The 25,097-nt window shown below is 32.5% G+C and overlaps 2 protein-coding genes across 4 annotated transcripts in view; both read right to left on the reverse strand.

Moving 5' to 3' along the window:
- LOC106055942 (uncharacterized) overlaps positions 1-176 on the reverse strand; it is a 53,024-nt gene extending 52,848 nt beyond the window's left edge. For 2 of the 3 annotated variants that reach the window (XM_056020199.1, XM_056020193.1), the window contains exon 1: positions 1-130. The gene's annotated coding sequence lies outside the window, so the exon portion shown is untranslated. The other variant, XM_056020196.1, reaches the window with a different exon arrangement.
- Positions 1-24,252, reverse strand: LOC106070689 (dynactin subunit 4-like). The gene is made up of 14 exons (XM_013230645.2): positions 24,079-24,252; positions 14,119-14,189; positions 13,458-13,636; positions 13,230-13,273; positions 12,801-12,902; positions 12,531-12,595; positions 11,463-11,572; positions 10,829-10,938; positions 8,858-8,931; positions 8,574-8,628; positions 8,310-8,414; positions 6,524-6,627; positions 6,057-6,135; positions 1-5,659 (listed from the first exon to the last, which is right to left on the reverse strand). Exons 1-14 carry the CDS (start codon positions 24,205-24,207, stop codon positions 5,537-5,539), a joined length of 1,350 nt encoding a protein of 449 aa, XP_013086099.1. The 5' UTR covers positions 24,208-24,252; the 3' UTR covers positions 1-5,536.
- Positions 24,253-25,097: the final 845 nt, after the last annotated feature.

Below are 25,097 nucleotides of genomic sequence, written 5' to 3' on the forward strand. Positions count from 1 at the left end.
CGTTCTTTGGGATACACGAATCGGTAGGATGAGACTTACATTTAGGTTCTTCAAACTGATCAGATATTTCCTTTTAGGGTGAGGAGCCAATTCACAGAATCCTGATAATCAAAGTGTGTGTGTGTTATTTTTACTTTCGATTTAAATGGCCAATAAAATGAATAAATACATATTGCCAAGTTGGCTATCTATATAGCTCGGCTCGATATCTGGTTTTGACTTTCTTCCGGCCAAGATCATTTTCTCGATAAAGAAACAGGTTTTTGAAAATCCGATGTCACATTTTTCGTGCTTGAATTTAAAAGCGGAGGCAACAAGTGAGTTTGTGTTATACTTAGTGAGCTTATAGTTATTGTCGTTATGGTGTGCGTTGTGGTTTTAAGTTTTTTGTCATAAAGATTCGTGTTATTTCTGATATTTCGTAGGTGTATCTATGTATGTTGTAGTTGTCCTTATAGTTTATGTTGATATAGTATATGTTGTGTGTTATAGATTTGGCATAGTTTGTGTTACAGACAACTCACCTGATGCCATGATTGAAAGAACTAAACCACTGATCCAGAAAATCCATTTCTAAACTACAAAATATTTGAAATTGGTGTACACATTTATACATTCCAAGAAATAAAAAAAAAAAAGCCAGAGCACATTGCTAGTGTGTTTATTTTTAAGCCTACACTACACATAACATATCACCAGCACAGCCACAAGTGCTAACAAAACAATTTCTAAAGAATATCACCATATTGCCCTGCTAATTTCAACATAAAAACTACAGATGGGTATATTAACATATATATAATATATTATTAAAACTTAACTTGAAATCTGTAAAGAAACAAATTACTGCAGCATTTCTCATGAAGTTGATAGGAGACAAAGCTGTGTGTCTCTCTCAAGACACTTAAGTATAGAAAGCAACACTGAAGGGATATAAATTATTGAGAGTGTTATAGTATTTAATGGAGGAACAAGAAAATGTGGACACAAGGAAACATAATTAAACTGGATTTGTAGACACACAGAAAAAACTGATTTTTGTCAAACACACACAAAGAAAAAAATTGATCCATGTCACACACACACAGAAAAACTGATCCATGTCACACACACACACAGAAAAACTGATCCATGTCACACACACACACACAGAAAAACTGATCCATGTCACACACACACAGAAAAACTGATCCATGTCACACACACACACAGAAAAACTGATCCATGTCACACACACACACAGAGAAAAACTGATCCATGTCACACACACACAGAGAAAAACTGATCCATGTCACACAGAAAAACTGATCCATGTCACACACACACACACACACACAGAGAGAAAAACTGATCCATGTCACACAGAAAAACTGATCCATGTCACACACACACACACACACACAGAGAAAAACTGATCCATGTCACACAGAAAAACTGATCCATGTCACACACACACACACACACATACACACAGAAAAACTGATCCATGTCACACACACACACACAGAAAAACTGATCCATGTCACACATACACAGAAAAACTGATCCATGTCACACACACACACACAGAAAAACTGATCCATGTCACACACACACACAGAAAAACTGATCCATGTCACACACAAACAGAGAAAAACTGATCCATGTCACACACACACACACACAGAAAAACTGATCCATGTCACACACACACACACACACACACAAACTGATCCATGTCACACACACACACAGAAAAACTGATCCATGTCACACACACACACACACAGAAAAACTGATCCATGTCACACACACACACACATAGAAAAACTGGTCCATGTCACACACACACAGAAAAACTGATCCATGTCACACACACACACACAGAGAAAAACTGATCCATGTCACACACACACAGAGAAAAACTGATCCATGTCACACACACACAGAGAAAAACTGATCCATGTCACACAGAAAAACTGATCCATGTCACACAGAAAAACTGATCCATGTCACACAGAAAAACTGATCCATGTCACACACACACACACACACACACACACACACAGAGAAAAACTGATCCATGTCACACAGAAAAACTGATCCATGTCACACACACACACACAGAAAAACTGATCCATGTCACACACACACAGAGAAAAACTGATCCATGTCACACACACACAGAGAAAAACTGATCCATGTCACACACACACAGAGAAAAACTGATCCATGTCACACAGAAAAACTGATCCATGTCACACAGAAAAACTGATCCATGTCACACAGAAAAACTGATCCATGTCACACACACACACACACACAGAGAAAAACTGATCCATGTCACACACACACACAGAGAAAAACTGATCCATGTCACACACACACAGAGAGAAAAACTGATCCATGTCACACACACACAGAGAAAAACTGATCCATGTCACACACACACAGAGAAAAACTGATCCATGTCACACAGAAAAACTGATCCATGTCACACAGAAAAACTGATCCATGTCACACAGAAAAACTGATCCATGTCACACACACACACACACACACAGAAAAACTGATCCATGTCACACAGAAAAACTGATCCATGTCACACACACACACACACAGAAAAACTGATCCATGTCACACACACACAGAGAAAAACTGATCCATGTCACACACACACAGAAAAACTGATCCATGTCACACACACACACACACAGAAAAACTGATCCATGTCACACAGAAAAACTGATCCATGTCACACAGAAAAACTGATCCATGTCAGACACACACACACACAGAAAAACTGATCCATGTCACACACACACACAGAAAAACTGATCCATGTCACACACACACAGAAAAACTGATCCATGTCACACACACACAGAAAAACTGATCCATGTCACACACACACACACAGAAAAACTGATCCATGTCACACACACACACAGAGAAAAACTGATCCATGTCACACAGAAAAACTGATCCATGTCACACAGAAAAACTGATCCATGTCACACACACACACAGAAAAACTGATCCATGTCACACACACACACAGAAAAACTGATCCATGTCACACACACACAGAGAAAAACTGATCCATGTCACACACACACAGAAAAACTGATCCATGTCACACACACACACAGAGAAAAACTGATCCATGTCACACACACACACACACACACACACAGAAAAACTGATCCATGTCACACAGAAAAACTGATCCATGTCACACACACACACACACAGAAAAACTGATCCATGTCACACACACACAGAGAAAAACTGATCCATGTCACACACACACAGAGAAAAACTGATCCATGTCACACACACACACGCAGAAAAACTGATCCATGTCACACAGAAAAACTGATCCATGTCACACAGAAAAACTGATCCATGTCACACAGAAAAACTTATCCATGTCACACACACACACACACAGAAAAACTGATCCATGTCACACACACACACACACACAGAAAAACTGATCCATGTCACACACACACACACAGAAAAACTGATCCATGTCACACACACACACAGAAAAACTGAACCATGTCACACACACACACACACACACAGAAAAACTGATCCATGTCACACACACACACACAGAAAAACTGATCCATGTCACACACACACAGAGAAAAACTGATCCATGTCACACACACACACAGAAAAACTGATCCATGTCACACACACACAGAGAAAAACTGATCCATGTCACACACACACACACACACAGAAAAACTGATCCATGTCACACACACACACACAGAGAGAAAAACTGATTCATGTCACACACACACAGAGAAAAACTGATCCATGTCACACACACACAGAGAAAAACTGATCCGTGTCACACAGAAAAACTGATCCATGTCACACACACACACACACAGAAAAACTGATCCATGTCACACAGAAAAACTGATATATGTCACACACACACACACAGAAAAACTGATCCATGTCACACACACACAGAGAAAAACTGATCCATGTCACACACACACACACACACAGAAAAACTGATCCATGTCACACACACACACACAGAGAAAAACTGATTCATGTCACACACACATAGAGAAAAACTGATCCATGTCACACACACACAGAGAAAAACTGATCCATGTCACACACACACACAGAAAAACTGATCCGTGTCACACAGAAAAACTGATCCATGTCACACACACACACACACAGAAAAACTGATCCATGTCACACAGAAAAACTGATCCATGTCACACACACACACACAGAAAAACTGATCCATGTCACACACACACAGAGAAAAACTGATCCATGTCACACACACACAGAGAAAAACTGATCCATGTCACACACACACACACACAGAAAAACTGATCCATGTCACACAGAAAAACTGATCCATGTCACACAGAAAAACTGATCCATGTCACACAGAAAAACTGATCCATGTCACACAGAAAAACTTATCCACGTCACACACACACACAGAGAACAGATCCATGTCACACAGACACAGGGAAAAACAAAACATGCTATCATTTTGAATAATGTTTAAACAGAAAGATTTAAAAAAAAAAACAAATTAATGTACAAGTTAATGAAGACACTTGACTGCAATCATTAAACAATTAGAGTGTGGGGACATGATCAAATAAACACAATATGACTCTAGCGCTTCTAAAAATGCATTCAAAAAAGTTTTCAATAAACTTTTCAGACAAGCAAAACACATTAGCAAACCTTTCTCAATACATATTATTTAAACTCAGCTTCACACTTAGATTAATTCAATTGATAAAACATGACAAATAGTATTACTATGTCAACTATCTGAAGCAACACTAGCTATTTAGGGAAAACTTGCAAACAGCATGTCGCTTATAATAAATTACACTTAAGACCAAAGAAGGAAAACATTAAAAATACTTAGAAAAAAACAACAGAAAGCTTACACTAAGAGTAGTTTTATCAATCCAGTCAAGTAACTAAATTTGTAATAAACCTAGAATAACTATAATAAATATAATAAATCTGTGTGATTACAATATTTTTACCTATTGTTTATGTTTACCGCAATTTCATGCTTTTATCTTTCTCGATGCGCTATGATCTTTTCACCTGTCTGGACCAGTTTGAAAAAAAAAGTGGGGGGGCGAAGAAGTGGATACCGGTAATAAAAGAAAAAAATAATGGTGCAAAAATTCTTTTTTTTTAAATTTTATTTAGATGTGTTGTTTTTTCAGATATCTGTAACTTCTGTCTTAAAATTTTTTTATTTTTTGTAAGAAAAATGGTGATAATCAATGTTTTATGAATTAATTCTTTCACATCTCAAATTATTTTTTGATATACACAAAAAAAAAATATTGCACAAAAATCCCACTACAATGCAAAGAAAATAATATGACAAGAATAATTACAGAGTACAAAATTTTAAAGAATTTGTTTTAAATAGTCCATAACCAGTTGTTTTACACTGAAAGCTGTACATCTATAGAAGTGATCAAACTGACAAGCATAAGTGGAAAAAATTCGAGCATCAAATTTAAATAGTTCCTAAACATAGATACACTTTATGTTCCAGCCATTTGATCTCTGGCTCTTTGGATTCACTCTGGAGAGCAGCCACTGTGGTGTTGCGGAACTCATGTTTTAGGAGGAAGCATATCTGTCGAGCAAAAAAAAAAAATGAAATCTTTTTTTTTGACAGCAGAGTTCACAGAGAGCTAGCTAAGCAATAGACAAGTATTCAGAGGCATGGCTAAATAAAAAAAAAAGACTTCAAGTATTCAGAGGCCTGGCTAGATAAAAAAGACTTCTACAAGTATTCAGAGCCCTGGCTAGATAAAAAAAAAGACTTCTACAAGTATTCAGAGGCATGGCTAAATAAAAAAAAAAAAGACTTCTTCAAAAGTATTCTTCAGAAAGTTCACACTAATATAAAAACTAAAAACGGGCTGCTATCCTGTAGATGAAGTTAACAAAGGATAATTTTGGACAATATGTTTAGAAGAATGCTCAGATAAATGTTTCTTTATTTTGCTTCAAAGAGTTAGTGCACTAACCTTTACATCGCCTTGTGGTACCACTGGAGTCACTTTGACAACAAAGCCAATCTTATTGCCTTTACGAAACACGATCAACCTTAAAATATAGTTAAATAAAAGCTTGTCAATAAATGCACCATTAAAATCAAGAGGAATTCAGCCCCATGAAAATATTATTTTAGTTTTCATTTATTTAAACCAATAATGACTGATACATATATTCCAAAGTAACAAAACAGAAAAAAATGTAATAATTTAGTTTGAAAAACAATTAAAGTTTTTTCTTTGAAAATGTCCTTTTTTAAAGCATATTGTAATACTGTAAGAAATAATTGACATGTAGAAGTAGTAAAGAATTTGTTAATGGAAGCAATTTTTAATCAATGCTCTGAAGTATTTGAAACTATAGAAACTTTGTGAAGTGTCTAATTTTTTAAATATATTTGATTTAAAAGATGTAGAAATAAATACTAAAACACATTTACTTTGGATCATCTTTAAATTCATGTGCCTGTGAACTGTCTTCATACACATGCATCGAAGGTTCATCCCTTGAGGCCAAAACAAGTTCTTTCTTTGGTAACTCCACCTAAGTGATTTTAATGGGCAACAGTAGTAATACAAAAAAAAATGGTCGCAGTCAAGTCTTGTATTAGTTAGAGTACTGACAAAAATGTTAAACAAATACTATTCTATGTTGTTTACATGATTCTAAACTAGTAATGGGCAAACTAAGGGCTGTGGGCCGGAAAGATTAAATCCGGCTCACCACTAATAATATAAAAATTTTTGTTTTCAATACAAGTTGAAACATTGGGGTAGTATTTTTTTCATACATTTTAAAGACTAACTAAAGCTGTTTATAAGGACTATATTTCTATATAATATCACATTAAAAAATAATCTTTATGCATCTATGACTAATGATGATAGAAAACATAAAGCTGAAGATCTCTGAAAATAATTATTAGGTAAGCAAAATCTTTGTTTAAAACTTGATGGTTCTCAGAAAACTGTGTCACATGCAACTCAGGCCTATATTGTAGAGTAAAATATTATAAGTAATTAAGAAAGAATATCTGATAGAGAATTTGTTAACAATGTTTGATAAGAATTTTCCAAGTTTTATGCCCCAATAAGAAAAAAGATGTAGAAACTCTAAGGTTATCTTGAAAAACCATACATGAGAAATCCAATCTTATGACACAAACTTATGCTACAGAAGATTAGCAACTTCTACTCAAATTTTATGGACAAAAGGATCGATGTGAATGATAATACACAAGAGGAATTATTGTATGAGGCATTGAGGAAAATGTTTCTGTTACTGGCCCTAGCATGCATGCAATCTTTAAAGCAAACAACAAATGGGCCAGATATATTTAATGAATGTGTTGAAGGTCTTAGACTTTTTAAAATACCAACACTAAGAGCATGCAATATTCTGGCAGGTGGAGATTCAAATACAATTGGGAGAAAATGGATTTGTTGTCAACTGAAAAGCAAAATAGTCTTTTTTTTTTTACATGAAAATAACTGGTCTGAGGATGTGAAATGTTTAATTTCGGCATAGTTCTCAGCATAGTTCATAGATCTTATCTGTCAAATGACAAAATTAAATGATGATACATTGAAAATTCAATTTATTGAAAAATCTGGTGCCACTTCAATAAGTTCAAAAAAAAACAACAACTTCTATTTCCAACCAACTGCTAAACAAAATAACTTGTCACATTTTAGGATGCCATATTTACTGACTGATGTGGCGGAAGACACTAATATGAATTATTATTATTAGAACTTGAGAAAATTTTCAGAGCAAATTTGAAAGAAGACTTCAGTGTAATTGAAGCAAAAAAAATTATGAAACTTAGAAAAACATTTGTGTCTGAACTAAAAGAGCAAATGCACACACCAGTTTACGATTAAGAATAACTATGTTCCATTTTGAGCCAAATTATTGTGTTATTGTAGAAAAATCAAAGCACCAAATGCATTACTTTAATATAAACAATAGCAATCTGTGGCAATCTAGCTTTGCAAAAAATGCAAATTATTTCACAGCATAAACATTGTTACTTAAGCTGCATTGGGCTAATTAGAACATACTTCTCTTACAAAGTAAAGTAAAAAAAAAACTAGCAGCTGTATATAGATATAACTTGTAATAAATGATGCTAGAAGAAATGTGCCAACATATTTAAAAGAGAAGTGTTTAGTGATGCATGTTATCAAGAGATGTCTACATTTTCTCAAATCCTCACTACATACCTTAGCAGTACAATAGTCAACATCAGTCTCATTCTCAATCTGTGACAGTGTCACTGTTGTATTGAACACTGAGGGATTACTCATGGTCAAGGTGACAAGCGTTTCCTACAGAATAAAAATGCACTTATTATAAACTGTCAACCAATGAAACAATTTTTCTAATTTTACCAGACTATAACCTTAAACTATCTCTCAACTAATTACCAAGTTGGCAAATAAAATAAGCATACAAGTACTAACAAGCAAAACATTTTATCCAATTACCTTGTTGTAGGTAAAGGTAGAAGGAGTCATAATTCTGACCTCAGGAACCCAGTGCCTGTCAAGCAGAGACAACATTTCAGTTGGAAACATTTTTATTTTCCAATTGTATGCTAGTTCATGGATGAATATTAATTTAGAGCAACCATGTAATGAGATAAATTCTGACAACACAACCATTCACTAGAAATGTCTGTAGACATAAACTATATATATATCATTTCTATTTCAAGTTGGAGCATGTTATATTAGATATGATACTATACAAGATAGTTGATTTGACTTACAAGGCTGTCAGTTGAATTTTGAACTTAATAGAGCATGGATTGAAATCTGATTTACTCAAATTATGTTCACATTCCTGAAATAGAAATGAAATAAAAATTGGCTTGTGAAACTCTAGATTCTAGAACAATCACAAATCAAGTTATACATTCTAAATATACAAAGCATAACACAGGGTTCATAGCCAATTTCATGAATGATTTTCCAGGTTTTCAAGGTAGAGTTTTAGATTTTCAAGGTATGCATCGCACCATAGCAAGCAATATATATGTATATATATTTACATACATATGACATAAATATGTAAAAAGAACAATATAAAATATAAATATTAAATTTAAAAACCCACATTAAAATGTATGCTGTTAAGTTGAAATCATACCTCAAAAAAAAAAAAAAAGAATTCATCTCTAGTGTTTCCTAAGCATTTAAATGCAACTTTTTAATACATTAGAAAACACACACAAGCTTGCACTACAGAAGAATAACTTTTTTAAAATATAAGATGTAATTCAGCTAAAACTGTCGCAATCTGAAGTTGGAAATTTTCTTAAATTGACATAGATTTGTAAAAATATTTCATTCTTACTATAGCAGTTGACTTGCTTTCCATCAGTTTTAAGTAAATTACAACCAAAATAACTCTACGGGCTTTTTTCTACAGCTGTGTGCGAAATATTTTCCTTAAATCTACAGTAGATCTAGACTCTAATTTAAGTCAATAAATTCGCGGACTTTTCACAGCTGTGAGAGAATTATCTTCACTCTATTCTATTGGATTAGCGTAAATTAAGTCTAGATCTAAGTCTAAGTCACTAAATTCGCTGACTTTTTTCTTCACTGAATCACCGTAAATCTAGTCCCTAAAATTCGCGGACTTTTCACGGCTGTGTGCGAATTATTTTCACTGAATCTACCGTAAATCTAGAGTCTAGATCTAAGTCACTAAATTCGCGGACTTTTCACGGCTGTCACTGCTTCTACAGTCTAGATCTAATTAAGTCACTAAATTGGCAGACTTTTAATGGCTGTGAGAGAATTATCTTCATTAGATTCTAGTGATTTAGCGTAAATCTAGAATCTAGCGTATTTCTAGAGCAATCTAGACATTAGATGTACCTGTATCTAGATCCTTAAATTAACTAAAATTCAAGGAGCCCGAATTATCTTCACTAGATCTAACTTAGATCTACATCTAGATATTATTTCTAGCTAGATGAGAAGAATGGATCGTGAGAAGATTCAAAAGTAAAGTAACTGTAGCAATTATACTTACACACCGAATCATAATCTCCAAATACAAAATCTAATAAAATACTCAGAAAGACACAAAGATAAGATGATATACGGACTTTCCACGCGAAGTCACTCTTACTGTTACAACAAGAAGATTTTTGGCGAGGGAGGGCCCGGAGGGGTGTAGCCTTCACATTAGGCTGCTCATTGCTCTAGTTATAGACAATAGTCACTACAGACTAGATCTAGCGCGTCTTTAGTCGTAACAGTGGAAGGAAAATAGTGCTAAGTGAAATGCTTGCTTGAGCCAAGGTCGTTTTCAATCATGAGGTCGCACTTCACAAGTGGGTGAAAGGCGGTGTAGACACGTGGTCACTGGTCAGCTCAATGTAACCAGGAAAAAAATAAACACCTGGATCGGGAGAGAAAGAACACAAGGTCCAGTTTTAAAATTCAAGTTTTTTTCACCGTTTTTTATGAAATTCAAGGCTTTTTCAAGGCCTTGAATTTAATATGAAATTCAAGGTGTTTTCCAGGTTTTCAAGGTGGCTATGAACCCTGATAACAGCTTCATGAATAAAATATGAAGCCAAACATGAAAGTTGATACAACTAGAATAAATAGAACTGTATACACATTTTGAAACATAATTTTCAATAATTTCTGAGTTGCTTAAATAACGAAAAAAAAATGTGAAAACCTTTACTAAATATTTCTATGAAAAAAATAGGACTCACACGACATCTCAGCGATTTCTTCATGATCAAATGTTTGTTAATGGGGTGAAGTTTGCTGACATCTTCTGGTTGAAACTCAGGAACACTCAGCCTATGGACCAGTTTGGTAGCTACAACAAGACAATGTTTTGTGAATACAATCATACACATATGTTTTTTCGTTCTAAACTACAACTTTAAAATTATGTCTTTAACTCTTGAGTTCTCCAGAAAGTTTTTCTTAGAGAAATCTTTTTTGGGGGCCAGTGCTAGGACCAGTCTACACCTATCACATTGACATTTTAATGACATCTCTGAGGCCACACTGCAAAAGCATGTAACTAATCTACATTTTTTTTAAAATGTACCATGTTCTACATTTTACTATAACCAGTTAAATATCAAAATCAAAATAGTGCCTGTAAGATAGCAACTAAGACGAAATATCCACAAGGATAAAACAAGATCAAACTAAATGCTATGTAACGGACACTAAAATGATGAATCTATTTTAAAAAAATTTGTATGAAAAATGAAAACACAATACAATAATAGCAACAAAAAAATATTTTTTTTTCAAATTTGAAACTGAACCAAATTTGGGTGAGGATAGTTGACCAGATACTTACAACTAATTAAAAAAATAACAACTTACTTTTCTCTAATGCAGCTGGCTGTGTATAGTAATCATTAGGCAATGGATCAAAGCTTTCAACAGGAACACTTGGTTCTAAGTCTTCTATTGTCTTATCTCCTTCTTTCAAGCTGTGCACAAAGAACAATATGTCACCAATCTCTTAAAGGAATATAATACTGATATATCATTAGACATGAAGGTTCTATTATAAAATACTAATAAGTGTAAACTCAGATGTCCTTGACGGAGCAATCTTATGCAAACTACTGCTCCTAATTTCCACAAAAGCCATATTAGTCATGGAACAGAGACTTATTATATACAATAAAAAATATTTTTGAAAAAATTAGAAGAGAAACAGAAAATAATTTAAGTTGAAGTCAAATCTTCAGACACAGATAGATCTAAGTATCAAATTTTATGTTAATAAAAAAAAAATTCAAATTTTTGTTTTTTTAAACTTATCAAGAGCATAAAACTAAAAATCTAGTTAGCCTTGGAGCACTGCTAAAACTTGCATTTTATGCTAGGAATCCTACAACAACAACAACAACAACACAAGTAAAAGTTAGTATTATCAAAAAACCTATACTCACTTTTAACAAAAGTAAAAACATAGGTTAAGTATTTAAACTTTGAGACACCCCAGAGATTTCACAAAAAATAACAGCACTAATGCATACAACACTAACAATAACTTATAAATATAACAAAAAAATCCTCAGGCACCAAAGTTAAAAAGTAAAACATAAAAACTTTAAAAAAAAACAAAGCTTTTCAGAGGTGAGGAACCGCAAAATCAGCATTCTCTATTTACAGCAAGATTTAGCTCCTTTTAAAATTAATTACCACTAAATTGTTTTGATTGATTCCTGTATTGTGCAAACTTTCAGCTTAATGATAATCATAGAATGGCAAGTGGGAGAAAGAAGATGTACAAAACATGCACCAGAAAGTCTGATGGAGTGTGTTAATAGAAGTTTTGTAGAAATATTGTCAAATATAAGCCTTTTGATAACAATGTCTTGTTTTATATATGCTAAGACAAGCTCACATAACAATTCTTTCTTTCCAAATCAAGAGTACCTTAAACTTGAAAAACTAGACAATCCTTTTCTTTTCATCACTGATGGTGACAGATTGAATTTGTCCTATTGAATCAATTGAGAAAAAAAAAAAGCTTAATGTGTTTATAACTTGTATATTTATGTATTTGCTTGTATATATATATATATATATATATATATATATATATATATATATATATATATATATATAACTAATATTATAACAACATTACAACAGATAAAAGTTTAAGCATACTAGAACATTAGAAAAACATTGAAAGTAGTTTACTTGAAGGTATAGATGACTTCGACGCTTTACATATTTCTTTCTCTCACGATCAGCCTTTTCCACCTGAGCCATTAGTTTGTAGTTTTCTAAAAGATTATTAATCTAAAACAAACATTCAAAAGTTTAGCTGGAATAGTAATTATTAATAAGAAATGCCATAAACATACAATGTTGTTGGATATATTTTTAAACAAATATGATAAAATGATATACTACAATTTATTTATTATTAATTCTTTACAAAAATTGATACTGTCATTATTTTATGCTAGGATATTACACAGGTTTTGAAAAAAAAATTTAATGAAGAAATTTACAAAATTTAAAATGAATCCATTTGGTAGAAAAACAAGTTTTTGCTTTAGGCAATGTGAATATTTTTTGTTTTTTTCAAATATCAAGTACACAAATTGTTAAGTGATAGCTTACTCTTTTGACATGTGGGTTTTCCAGCATAGGCCAATTTCCAGTTGCTATAAAGAAGAATTTGGTTTATTTTAAAATTCAACAGAAATATCATTTCTATATCCAATATGACCAAGTAACATTTAACTAAATTGATTCAATGCAATTGTTTAAACTATGTGATCAGTACAAAAATGTATTTATTCATAAACATCAAAGTACCAAGAATTGTATTCATAACACTGAACTAACCTACAGTCTGATCAAGCATATTTATATCACGGGTATTCCACCTACAAAAGCCACAAGCCAAATAGTAAGTCTTCTTAGTGACTGATTTGTTAGGATCCTCTGGATTAGGAGATATATGACCACTGGCTCGAGTCATCAGGGTGTGACCACACACTGGACAGTCAAAACAGTTGCTACATCTAAACAAAATGAAAAGTATATATAAACAAATCTGGGTTAAATAAAAGCAACATAATAAAAAAAAATATATATTTATTTATATATATATATACAAAATAGGTGCCGGTTCTCAGTGATGGATTGCCTAACTTTTAACTCCTAATTAATAATAAAACGTTAAAATACAAGAAAAGTAATAAGTTTTTCCCCACATTGAAAAAGGTGCCGGTACCTAAAAATATATGTTCCTACTTTATTTGCTATCTTCACTGCCATAATACTGGGTCAAATGCTCTCTCTATATATAGCTATAATATTAGTTATTATTCCTATTAAAGAAAAATAATATTTAAAAAAAAAAACACTTTAAAAAAGTATTTTAAAAATTAAAAAAAAACAAACAATGTTTTTACTTGTACTGCACTAAACATAAAAAATATAAAAAAAAAAACCCACCTAGATCTCTATGTATGTCCCAGAATCTAGTTCTCTATTTACTCACCTATTTTTCTTGAGCTTTGCCTCCTGTGCTGGCATAATTTCCAAACAATTGGGACAGTATGGTGTATCCACCTAAAAAATATACAAAATAATTAAATGGAAAATAAAGCAATGTATGAGACTTGAGTGTGAGTGACCTATAACTTTTTCTTAAAACAAAAATGAATATCTAGATTTATCTGGATTCAAGAGTCAAAGATCATTAATAGAATGGGTTATTAAATAAGTGTATATTATTGAATTTAAAATGATATGTTTGTATTAGGTATTTATTTGCGAATACTTTCTGATAGGTTCTGTAAAGGTTGTTATAGAAGCTGGAAGTGATAATGGATAATTGCACTCCACTATCTGATAAATGCTTCTCAATCTGTTTAACTCATGGCCTTCACTTGTGTCTTGGATACTGGGTCCCGCAAGACAGTTATTACTGACAGATGGGACAAAGGTAAACAATTGGTGCCTGAACCAGTAAGTTATAGGAAGGAAGAGCTTGTTAGCTTGGTTGGTTAAATTGAAAGGGATTCCTAAGCCAACCCCAAGGAAAAATCTGGAGCTGGTTACCATGACAGAGCCTGCAATATTGGGCACCTGCCATTCCTTTGGACACACCAGCTTTAGCTGAGTGAAGAGGGGGAAGTTCTGTGTGGGAGATGGCTGTCTCTTTGATTACTTTATTTACTTTAGTTTATTGGTCTTGAAACCTTGTTTTAGCTAAGCCTAAGTTGTCAACAACAGTGCTTCTAATATAATTAGATCTATAAATCTTTTCATCTATATATATCTGCTATTAGATGAAGAAAATTAAGAGCTCGGTCGACTTTAAAGATGAGGTCATCCAATATCCCCAAAGGCAACTGCTTCCTTTCAAACTCAAAAGTGTCCACTACACTTGTGACCCACACTATTTACAGGCACTACATCTAACGGAGTCTATATTTATAGATCTATATCTAGATTCTATATATAGATTAATAATAATAATCTTTATTGTCCGTATGGAAATTTGTCATACAATTGGTGCATTACACCAAACAACAAACATTATAACTATAAGAAACCAAAGTGTACATTCACACCAGACTCACTCATAATTTACATGTGACAAAGTTTATATCAAATTGTTTTTATTTAATGATTTGATTGCCAGGGGATCAAAAGAGTCTTTGTGTCTGTTTGTCTTTGCTCTCGGTGTCTTGTATCTCTTTTGTGATGGTAAAATAACAAAATCCTGACACAAAGGGTGATTCTTTATTTTGAGGATCTTGTTAGCTTTTTTATAGATGTTTGTCTCAAACAACTGCCCAAATGGGGTTTGTTTTTTGCCAATGATTTTACCAGCAGCATTTAGGATTCTATAAAGTTGAATACTAAATATTTTATATAATATAGTAGTATACACTTGACTATGGATAGTCTAATCTAGAGTCTCTGAGACAATCTTCTAAGTCTAAGAGTCACAGATTATTATTTTCTAGTAATTTATACTTTAATCTAGAGTAATTTGCTATTCCAAACACTTATAGGCCAAAATTTCAAAGTTTGACTTAAACAGTGCATTATTTGATAATGGTTTGACATAGAAAAGAAAATGAAGTATCAAAATCTTCTTTAGTTTAAAGGAGAATAAGGATGACTACTTATATTTGTACCCCTAATAGATATTTGTTATTATATTTAAGGTCAAAGAGGCCATGTGTCTTTATTTAATCCAAACAATTGTTTTCACACTTTATTTGATTCCAAACAGCAAAATTTATTCCAAACAGTCTCTAGATCTAGATCTATATTTTGGCATCAATCAGTAAGCTCAGATTTTAATTCTATATATATTAATATTAACTAAATTTTAAGATCCGCAGGCATAGCCGCTCACATGAAATCATAAATAAATATGTTTTCAAATTATGCAAATTATGCATAAACACAAACACAGTGACAGAGAGTCATACTAGTCATAGTCATCATAGTGATGATAGTGACAGTGCCGACAGTGGTCATGACTCATCATGAGTGGTCACTCAGTCACAGTCAGAGTAAGTGAGTGAGTCGACTGGCCAGACGACGACGACTGAGTACTGAGAAAAATCACTCAAGAGTCACTCTGAGTCTTACTCTTACCGAGTTACTCTTAGTCTTACTATTAGTATATTACTAAGTATTACTTAAAGAGTCTTAAAAGATTAAAAAGTACTCTAGTATCTCTCTACTGTTCTGACTTCTCTTCACTCTTGAGACTTCAAGTCACTTGTTACTCTTATTAAGTCTTATAAAGAAAAAGTAAAGTCTAGTAAAGTCTAGGTCTAGTACTTGTACTAGAATCTATGACTAGATCTATGACTATCATCATCATCTAGATCTAGATCTATCATTCTATCATCTATGTGACGTCTAGATTCTAGAAAATCTAGAGGAGGCTCTTATAGTTTGAACACCCCATCGATTTCTCCTTTCTAAACGGGTCGCTTTTTTTTTTGTTTGTAATTCATTTGTTTTTATGTTTGGAGCTAAAATCGACGATTCGGGACTGCGCATGTCCAATTTTAGATAAGTTCTGGTAATTTTGTTCCGTTTTTCCAAAGCAGATGGCAGTTATTTAGATTCTCGGTAACCATGTATGTTAAGCTGTTGTTTTAACCTCCCCCGCCCAATTCATACCCATATAAAGGATGAAGGCTACATCATGAGCCTGTTTGATCGTAGGCTGATGGGCATATCAAAATAAGCTTCCAAACATCTTTAGAAAGACATTCCAATCACATTTATACCGTTAGCTGTTAAATAAAATTTAAAAAGGGGGTGTCCAAACAAATAATAATGAATTCAGCTCATTCTCCTTTTTGAACACAGCAAAATCGTATTAAGAAATATTATTGGGATTAATAAATCTATGATTTTCTCAATGAATAAACATGACCTAGATAGAGATATCTAGAATATATAACTTATGAATGAAAGAAAAAGTGTGGGCTGCTAATTTGATGCCAGAGACCATGCCCACTGCATGTGATCACGCAAGATAAGCTGGCGGTAAGGAGAGGTATACACTCAGCGAGTAGTGTCACAAACTATCCAACAGGCAGTGGAGGGAAGGGGGAGAGAGTCATGAAAAGAATTATAAGCATCTATGGGAGGGAGGGGATGTTAAGGTGTCACAAAACGAACATCCAAATTATGAAAACAAGAAGAGGGTCCTTGGATGGGAGTTAAAAGAAAGACAGAGAGAAAATACAAGTAGCCTAGTAGAAAATATCATGTTTATTAAATTAAAATAATTAATTTATAGCTCTATAATCTATATAAATTTATTTCTGTCTGTTTCTACACATAGATTATATAGGTATTTAAATAAATAAACTATACACGATATATATATATATATATATATATATATATATATATATATATATATATATATATATATATATATATATATATATATATATAAAGAGAGAAATAGAGAGAGTATATGAGGAAATAGACTATAAATACATATTGCAAAATTGAATCTACTTTTACTACAATCTAAATAATTTTTAAGTAACACCGATATAATTTATTAGCAATTACATAGTGGTGTTCAACACCGGTGCTCACTGTTCAACTAAAGGAGAAAGCCCAAAAACTGCGTTCAAAATAGGAGCATGAAGTGACCTAATTTATTTTAAAATAAAATCTTGACTATGGGTGGTAATACAAAGGAACACAGCTATTTTTATAGTCCTTTAGTTGCAGAATAAGAATCTGCTTTCAGTTTTTTTGTAAGTTAAACCTTCACCAAATAAAAAAATAAAAAATTGACCTAGTTCCCGAAAGTTGGTGTTCAGTTATAAGAATTTACCATAACTAAAGGAGAAAGCCCAAAAACTGCGTTCAAAATAGATAGGAGCATGAAGTGACCTAATTTATTTTAAAATAAAATCTTGACTATGGGTGGTAATACAAAGGAACACAGCTATTTTTATAGTCCTTTAGTTGCAGAATAAGAATCTGCTTTCAGTTTTTTTGTAAGTTAAACCTTCACCAAATAAAAAGATAAAATAGAAAATTGACCTAGATCTAGTAACAATCTAGTTCCCGAAAGTCGGTGTTCAGTTGTAAGAATCTACCATAGATCTAGAATCTACTATCTAGATCGTTGCAGCTTACCTCATGTAGGTACTTCGATAAACTGACCTAGATCCATTTTTTTTTCTCCCAAAAAATGGCTGAAAAGTGTGTCAGCACATTTTACCCTTTTTTTAGGGGTGGTCATTTCCATCAAAGTTTTAGCATATTGTATTTGAGTTGAGGACTAATTATGATTACTTTTTGTAAACATAAGATATCAGAGATCATTTTTATTTGCTTTTAAAAGCCAATCTGTTAAATTTTTCTTAACAAAAGTTTATGTGAAAGTTGACATTTTTTCCTATAAAAGTTACAACAATGCTGTTTGCTACAATAATTTATCATATTATGAAATGTGTATATTTCAAATTTCATTAAATTCTCTTGGCGCACTTTAAAGATATTTGATATTAAAATTAACAAAGACAAAGAAGGGTAAAATTTTCTTTTTTAAATAAAATAAAAGTGTTTATGGTTACAACAATCTCACTAATTCTATTGAATTTAGCATGTTAATATATATCTGTGTGCTAAGTTTGAACTTTGTAGCTTGGCGCACTCTTTAGATATTAATTTTCAAAGTTGATGGTTAAAATCTATTTTTAGTAACAACCAACACTGTGATTTACTGGAAATGGTCAATTTCTGTCTATCACGATCTATTTTTAGAAGCACACATAGGAATTTTTCATTTAAATTAACTTTTATAGTGTTTGAATGCTAGATTATGGAGAGGGAATACACGTGTCTTTATTATAATGACTTTGTAATCTGCAAGTTTTAAAGTAAAAGTTTAATTACTTTAAAAAATAATATTAATTAACTATTACAATTTTGTTTTCATATTTTTAGCTCAGCGAACTAATAATTAATTTTTTTTTCTGTGTGTTGTTTTTTTCTATTAATATACATGTAAATTAATAGTTAATAAATGAGTACATTATATTTTTAAAATGATGAGCTATTATTGCACAAAAATTCAAGTAAAAAATCTTTTAATAACTTCTATAAAATCGCAAGGTTTCTTTTTTATTTTATTGTCCGAAGCAAGAAATTTTTCATTTACAATCTAATTTTTAAAGCATTTAAATTAAGGCATTTTAAAATGATTAATTGCCAGTGCTCTACAAAAAGGTTAAAACTGTTTTTTTATGAAGTTTATGAAACTTATAGTCATTAAATTTAGGAAATATTTTTCTGCGCAGTACTATTTTCATTTATAATTTATAAGAATTATCTATCTGATGCATATAAATAGCTATTTAAATACAGTAGAATTATAATTAAACAAAATAAAACACAATACAGATCTCTGATTATTTTTATTTGTGATTTTTGGGCTCATATGATGACAAAATCACATATATTTTTATTTTTTGTCGAAGGCTTTTTTATATATTAATTAACTTTTTTTCAAAGATTTTATTGCTTGGTCTTATTTTTTAAATTTATTTTAACAGAATACTGGTTAATGTAAAAGAGTGTGAAGTTTCAACCCCATATCTTTAAGTAGGGATGTTACAATTTTTTTCAGAAAAATTATTTTAAGAATCTTGTTGTCTGATATGTTGTAGATTTGAAAGAGCCTTCTAAATTTATATGAATTATGTATGTACGATTCCTGGTTGAAAGAAAATAAATTTTCTATGTGTGCTTGTCCTTATCATAGCAACCAATGGGCACGATGTGAGGAGATTTGAATGTGTTGAATAAATATGCTTGCCATTTCTTATATATTAATCAACTAGTCCAAAAACATGTTTCAAATGAAAGTTTATTGTTATTAAAATATCTGAACACTAAGCTGCATATTATATACTCATTAGATCTAATTCTACATCTATTTCAAAATGAGTAACTGCAGAAATAAATCAATGTCAGCCATTTTAACATCATTTCAGTCTAAGTTTTTTTTAAACTGCTATAATAATTCAACCTATCAGAAAATTGTTTGATGTCACATGACCAATCTGACCAATCACTGTTATCTTGGCATGTAAACAAGAAGGCTAAAATTACAATGGTTAACAATGGCCTCCAGCATTAGATTCAACTGCTAAATATTAAAAAATTAATAGCATCCAAAGTGCACAGTATTATGTGAAAAGTAAAGCACTGAAATTTAGCCAGAAAAATGCTCTACAATACTGGAGAGTCAAAAGGCGTGGGAATGTTGAGCTTTTTAAACTATACACAAGGGAAATCGAACCTTTATTTAAGTCTAATAAAACGAAACCTTCTACTCCACGTGGGAAAGCGTAATTTCATTCCCGGAAGCCATTTTTATTGGTCAATCAAAAACTATAACTCTTTTACAGAGAAGTATTCAATTAATAGGTTAAAAAAGTGCACCTTTAAGGGGGTCATCTACCTTGAAAACTTTTTTTTTTGTTTTTAACATTTTAGGCTTTTTAATGTATTCAAATGATGTATTTGACCATAGGAACACATAATATGCCTTTAAAAAAATTTTTTTTAATGAAATTCAACTTTTTTTCATCATAAGGGGGGGGTCAAGGGGTCAAATCATGTCATTTCTAAGAATGTGTTTCTGAAATAACCATTAAAGCTACAGGTCTGAAATTTGGTATATTGATAGACACCCTATCTCCTTACAGGATGACAATGAGACATTGTGAAAAATGTATATAGATTTTTTTAAATAAATTTTTAAATTTTACCCTCTTCTGCGGACAGCGTTTTCAGCCATTGTAACCAATTAAAATGTCCTTTACTCTTTTCCTGTAAACATTTTATGACATTTTCTATTGTCATCCTGTGCTAAGACCATATTTAAAGATGTATACCAAATATTATTATAATTGAACTGATAGTTTTTGAGAAAAGTGATTCTTAAGATCACATACCCATGTAAAATAGACATTTTGAGAAAAATCAAAATTAAAGTTTCAATTAGTGAGAAAAACAAGATATGTATGTATATTGTTCAAAAAGATGTTTTATTTAGCTCATGTAACATCTAGGAATAGAAGCAAACACAGAATTTATTAAAATATTGTTAAATTTTACTTTACATAGCTTCCCCACACTACCCCCCCCCCTCCAGCGCAAAAAAAAAAAATTCACCCGAAGACATTATAAGTCCAATTTTTACTTTTCAGACATTAATGTAAGCCCCAAAACAACTAAAAATCAAGATAAAGTATCCCTTAATTATAAATACATGCAAATAATAAGTAAATAAATAGTTAAAATATAATTAATATGAATATGGTTGTGGTTTACACAAGAAGTTTTTCAAAGTTAAAAAAAAAATTACCTATACCAGTACAAATAATTTGGAATCTAGTCTTTCTCAGGTTTCAGGCCTGCATTTTTTTTTATAAGCACCTAATGTTATTTGTACTCATACTAGAGGTTTGATAAGAGTACACACAATAATAAATCCAGTAAATAGAATGGCACCAGTATTTGAAAATAAATACAACTTGTATATTTTAGGTGGCTGAATAATTGTAGGGTGCAGTGCCTTTATAGTAGATAGTCCTTCATTGTAATATGATATGGCTTTTTATATATAGCCATTTAGCTGATAATACACATATGTATGCTGTGCAGTATAAATGTTATAGATGGTAAGAAATGCTGATATAATGTGACATGGCGAGACTGAAGCTCATTGCATGTGTACAGCTACAACGACAGAAAAACTCTGGTCCTTATTTATGTTGAAACAGTAGCTGATGATAAATTGGTTCACCTGGAACCATGCAGTGCTTGATGATGAATCTTGTAATGAAATAGGCAGAACTTTATAATGATGTAAGAGTCTTTGTAGCTGGAGGTGGTGGTCAACAACAGCATCCAACGAGAAAAGAATCCCAGGTTGTTAGCATGATATAGATCAAGGTCTATAAAGTGTAAATTGTTGCTATATTTGTGATAAGCAGCATGTGATGTGGTGTTTGATTATGAAGTACTTCTATGTCATACTGCAGTATATAGGCAGCTTTCAGACAGGGTAGATGGTTGACGAGGTACTAGTATATGTGGTGATGTTTTCTTCCAACAAGAGGAAGGGTCAGTGTACACTGCATGTGTTGTTTTGATCTGTTGATATAAAGAAAAGGAAAATATAAATTAAATAGCCTATTATGAAAATATTCAAATGATAAACATAGCATTAGTGTTATTTACTCTATATAATCAAGAACTAAAAAGAATGATAGAAAAAAATGAATGGACAAAACTTTTTTTTCTTACCTACAATTCCCAATGTGTGTAGATCTAATGTCTATATCCTTGTAACAGATTAGGTAGATTATTACTTCTAATGGTAGTCAGGAGAACCTGAGACTGGAAAAAAAAGGAAAAAGTTATTGTATGTATGCCATTGTAGCCCAGTAAAATTTAGATCTAGAAATCTAGTAAATAAATCTACACTAGCAGGACTCACTCATAATTCATTTATTCACTACTCAGACTATTTATTCTTGAGATCAAAGTTATTTTAGATCTAGAATTAGAAAAAGCAACAACTAGATCTAGACTATATTAGATATATAGATCTAGATCTAATATCTATTCTAGAATCTAATCTTCTCTTCTGCAGTGGATACGATCTTACTGCTCATGAAAATAATGAAATGGAGATCTAGATCTAGACTTTACTAAAGTAGACAAGATAGATGATAGAGATAGACCTATATAGATCTAAAACGAAATCAAGTTTCTAAATCTATTTTATAGAACTAGATCAATCCAAATACTAAGGCATCTAGAATATGAATCTAGATCTATCTAGAATCTAGATCTAGTAGGATAGCCTTAGCCTTAGACTAGCCTGGCCTAGCCCCAAGGCCAAGCCCAACAAGTCAAAGTGTAGTAACTAAAACTAGATCTAGTACGACCTAAACACTGAATATGTGCTTGTCCGACCCCTAGATCTATGTTTTTATGATAATGCTATATCTAGATCTATAAAAAATATTAGGAAACATGTACTTACCATAAATAATAATGGCAAAGATAGCATACAATATCCAAAAGGGTCTTCTTTCGATTCACGGACGCCATCATTGTTGCTGTAAACATCGGAACCACATGGCCGGAAGGAACCAATCAAAATCGTTTATTTCATAAATACACATCATGATCCAATCGGATTTGAATAGAGACACATGTAGTGGTCTAGTTTGAACTAGTTTCAAGGCTAAGGTTATTTTTAGATGAATGAGTCATTGAAATGGACTTGTAGAGCTGACCATAGGCTTTTCAAAGACACCAAACATGACCCACTTTTATGGCGGGCTACGCGGTAATCAGCATCGTAAAACGGCGATTTTTTTCAACATTTAGAGCAAAGTTAGCTTACCCCTACCCCTTTCTAACTCATTTTTTACATTAAAATACCTTTATTTTAGTGATTTTAGCTAAACTATATCATTTATAAGATATTATTCTAACATAATATATATATGCAACTTTTGAAAAATCGATTTTTGTAATGAAAAATGATTATTTTTGACCCGTTGACCCCCTTAAGGTATGTAAAAAAAATGTCAGAAAAAAGTCGAAACAGTTTTTTGACTTAATAAAAGGGGCGTGTCACCGGATATTCTAACATCCCTACTTTAAGACTTTTTATAATACAGTTAATTTAAGTCCCTGTCAGTTGTTTCGGTCACAGATTTTTTTTTTATTTACAAAGGCTAAAGAAGGCTAATTTTTGGCCACTAAAAATTTAATAACTTCCCTCACAATTAACTCAGCAATATAAAATTGGTATCATTGGAAAGCATTATCAATGATTATCATTTCTCAAGCTCTATCTAACTACATAGGTTTCATTGCATTGTGATCATTTTGAAATTTTTATCGAAGTACCTACCTCATGCTGAACGCAGTCAATGCACCTCAGTTTTAGGCAGTGTTTACACAAATACAGTCGACATATTGGAAATTTTTTCTCGCAGGTACATAAATATTTTACTAAATCTACTGTCGCAAAAGTCGCCATCTTTGCTAGATCAACATCCTATAGCAAGTTCTATGTATCAATGAGTCATGATCACAAACCTATATATTGCTATGTCAAACTAAGGTAAAAATATTTGCCAACTCTGCATCATTTAAACAGAAAAAAAACAACAACAACAATACTATGGCCAGTGTTTGAACAGAACTAAATAAACAAACTATGGGCGTAGCCAGGATTTTTTTCGGGGGGGGGGGGGGATTTTTTTCTTCCCCCCCCCGCCCCCACCCCAGCGAAAAAATATATTTATATGTATGTATGTGTGTGTGTATATAATCTTTATTACATTCTGACCCATCATTCTTTAGGAAGACGCTTATTGTGCCCTAGAATAGGTTCTTCCTGGAGTTAGTGGGAAAATTGTAGACTCCCCAGTATTGCCAGCAATGGGGACTGGGGGAGCGCTAGGAGCTCCCCCAGCGCGGGGCTCCCCCCTCCGCCAAGCACTATTTCTGATATTGAAAGCCAACAAAATGCATATTCTGAGGTATCTACAGTGCATTTTAATGCTATTAAAAAGTTTTATTTCAAAAACCTATTGTGCTATTCTTACTGATTTATATCCTCACGCGCCATTCGGCGCATTTGCCGTCAAGCTGTTTCAAAAAAAAGTCTGTCAGTGGTAATGTCTGAAGCCTCTTCCCACCTGCTCCGAGGACCTCCATGAATGTGTGGCGCCAAGTTGTACTTGGATGTCATCGCAACTTTTCTTATGTGTAATTCATTTTGTCGGAGAACATGTCCCGCAAACCTCATGCGACGCTCTGTCACAATCTTACTAAGGGATCGACTCCCAGTTCGGCATAGGATTTCCTTGATTTAGACCCGATCTCTATCTGACTCCTAAAATCTGTCTTTGCCATCTTTGTTGA

The sequence above is a fragment of the Biomphalaria glabrata genome, chromosome 2 (genome assembly GCF_947242115.1).
Source record: "Biomphalaria glabrata chromosome 2, xgBioGlab47.1, whole genome shotgun sequence".
NCBI lineage: Eukaryota > Metazoa > Mollusca > Gastropoda > Planorbidae > Biomphalaria > Biomphalaria glabrata.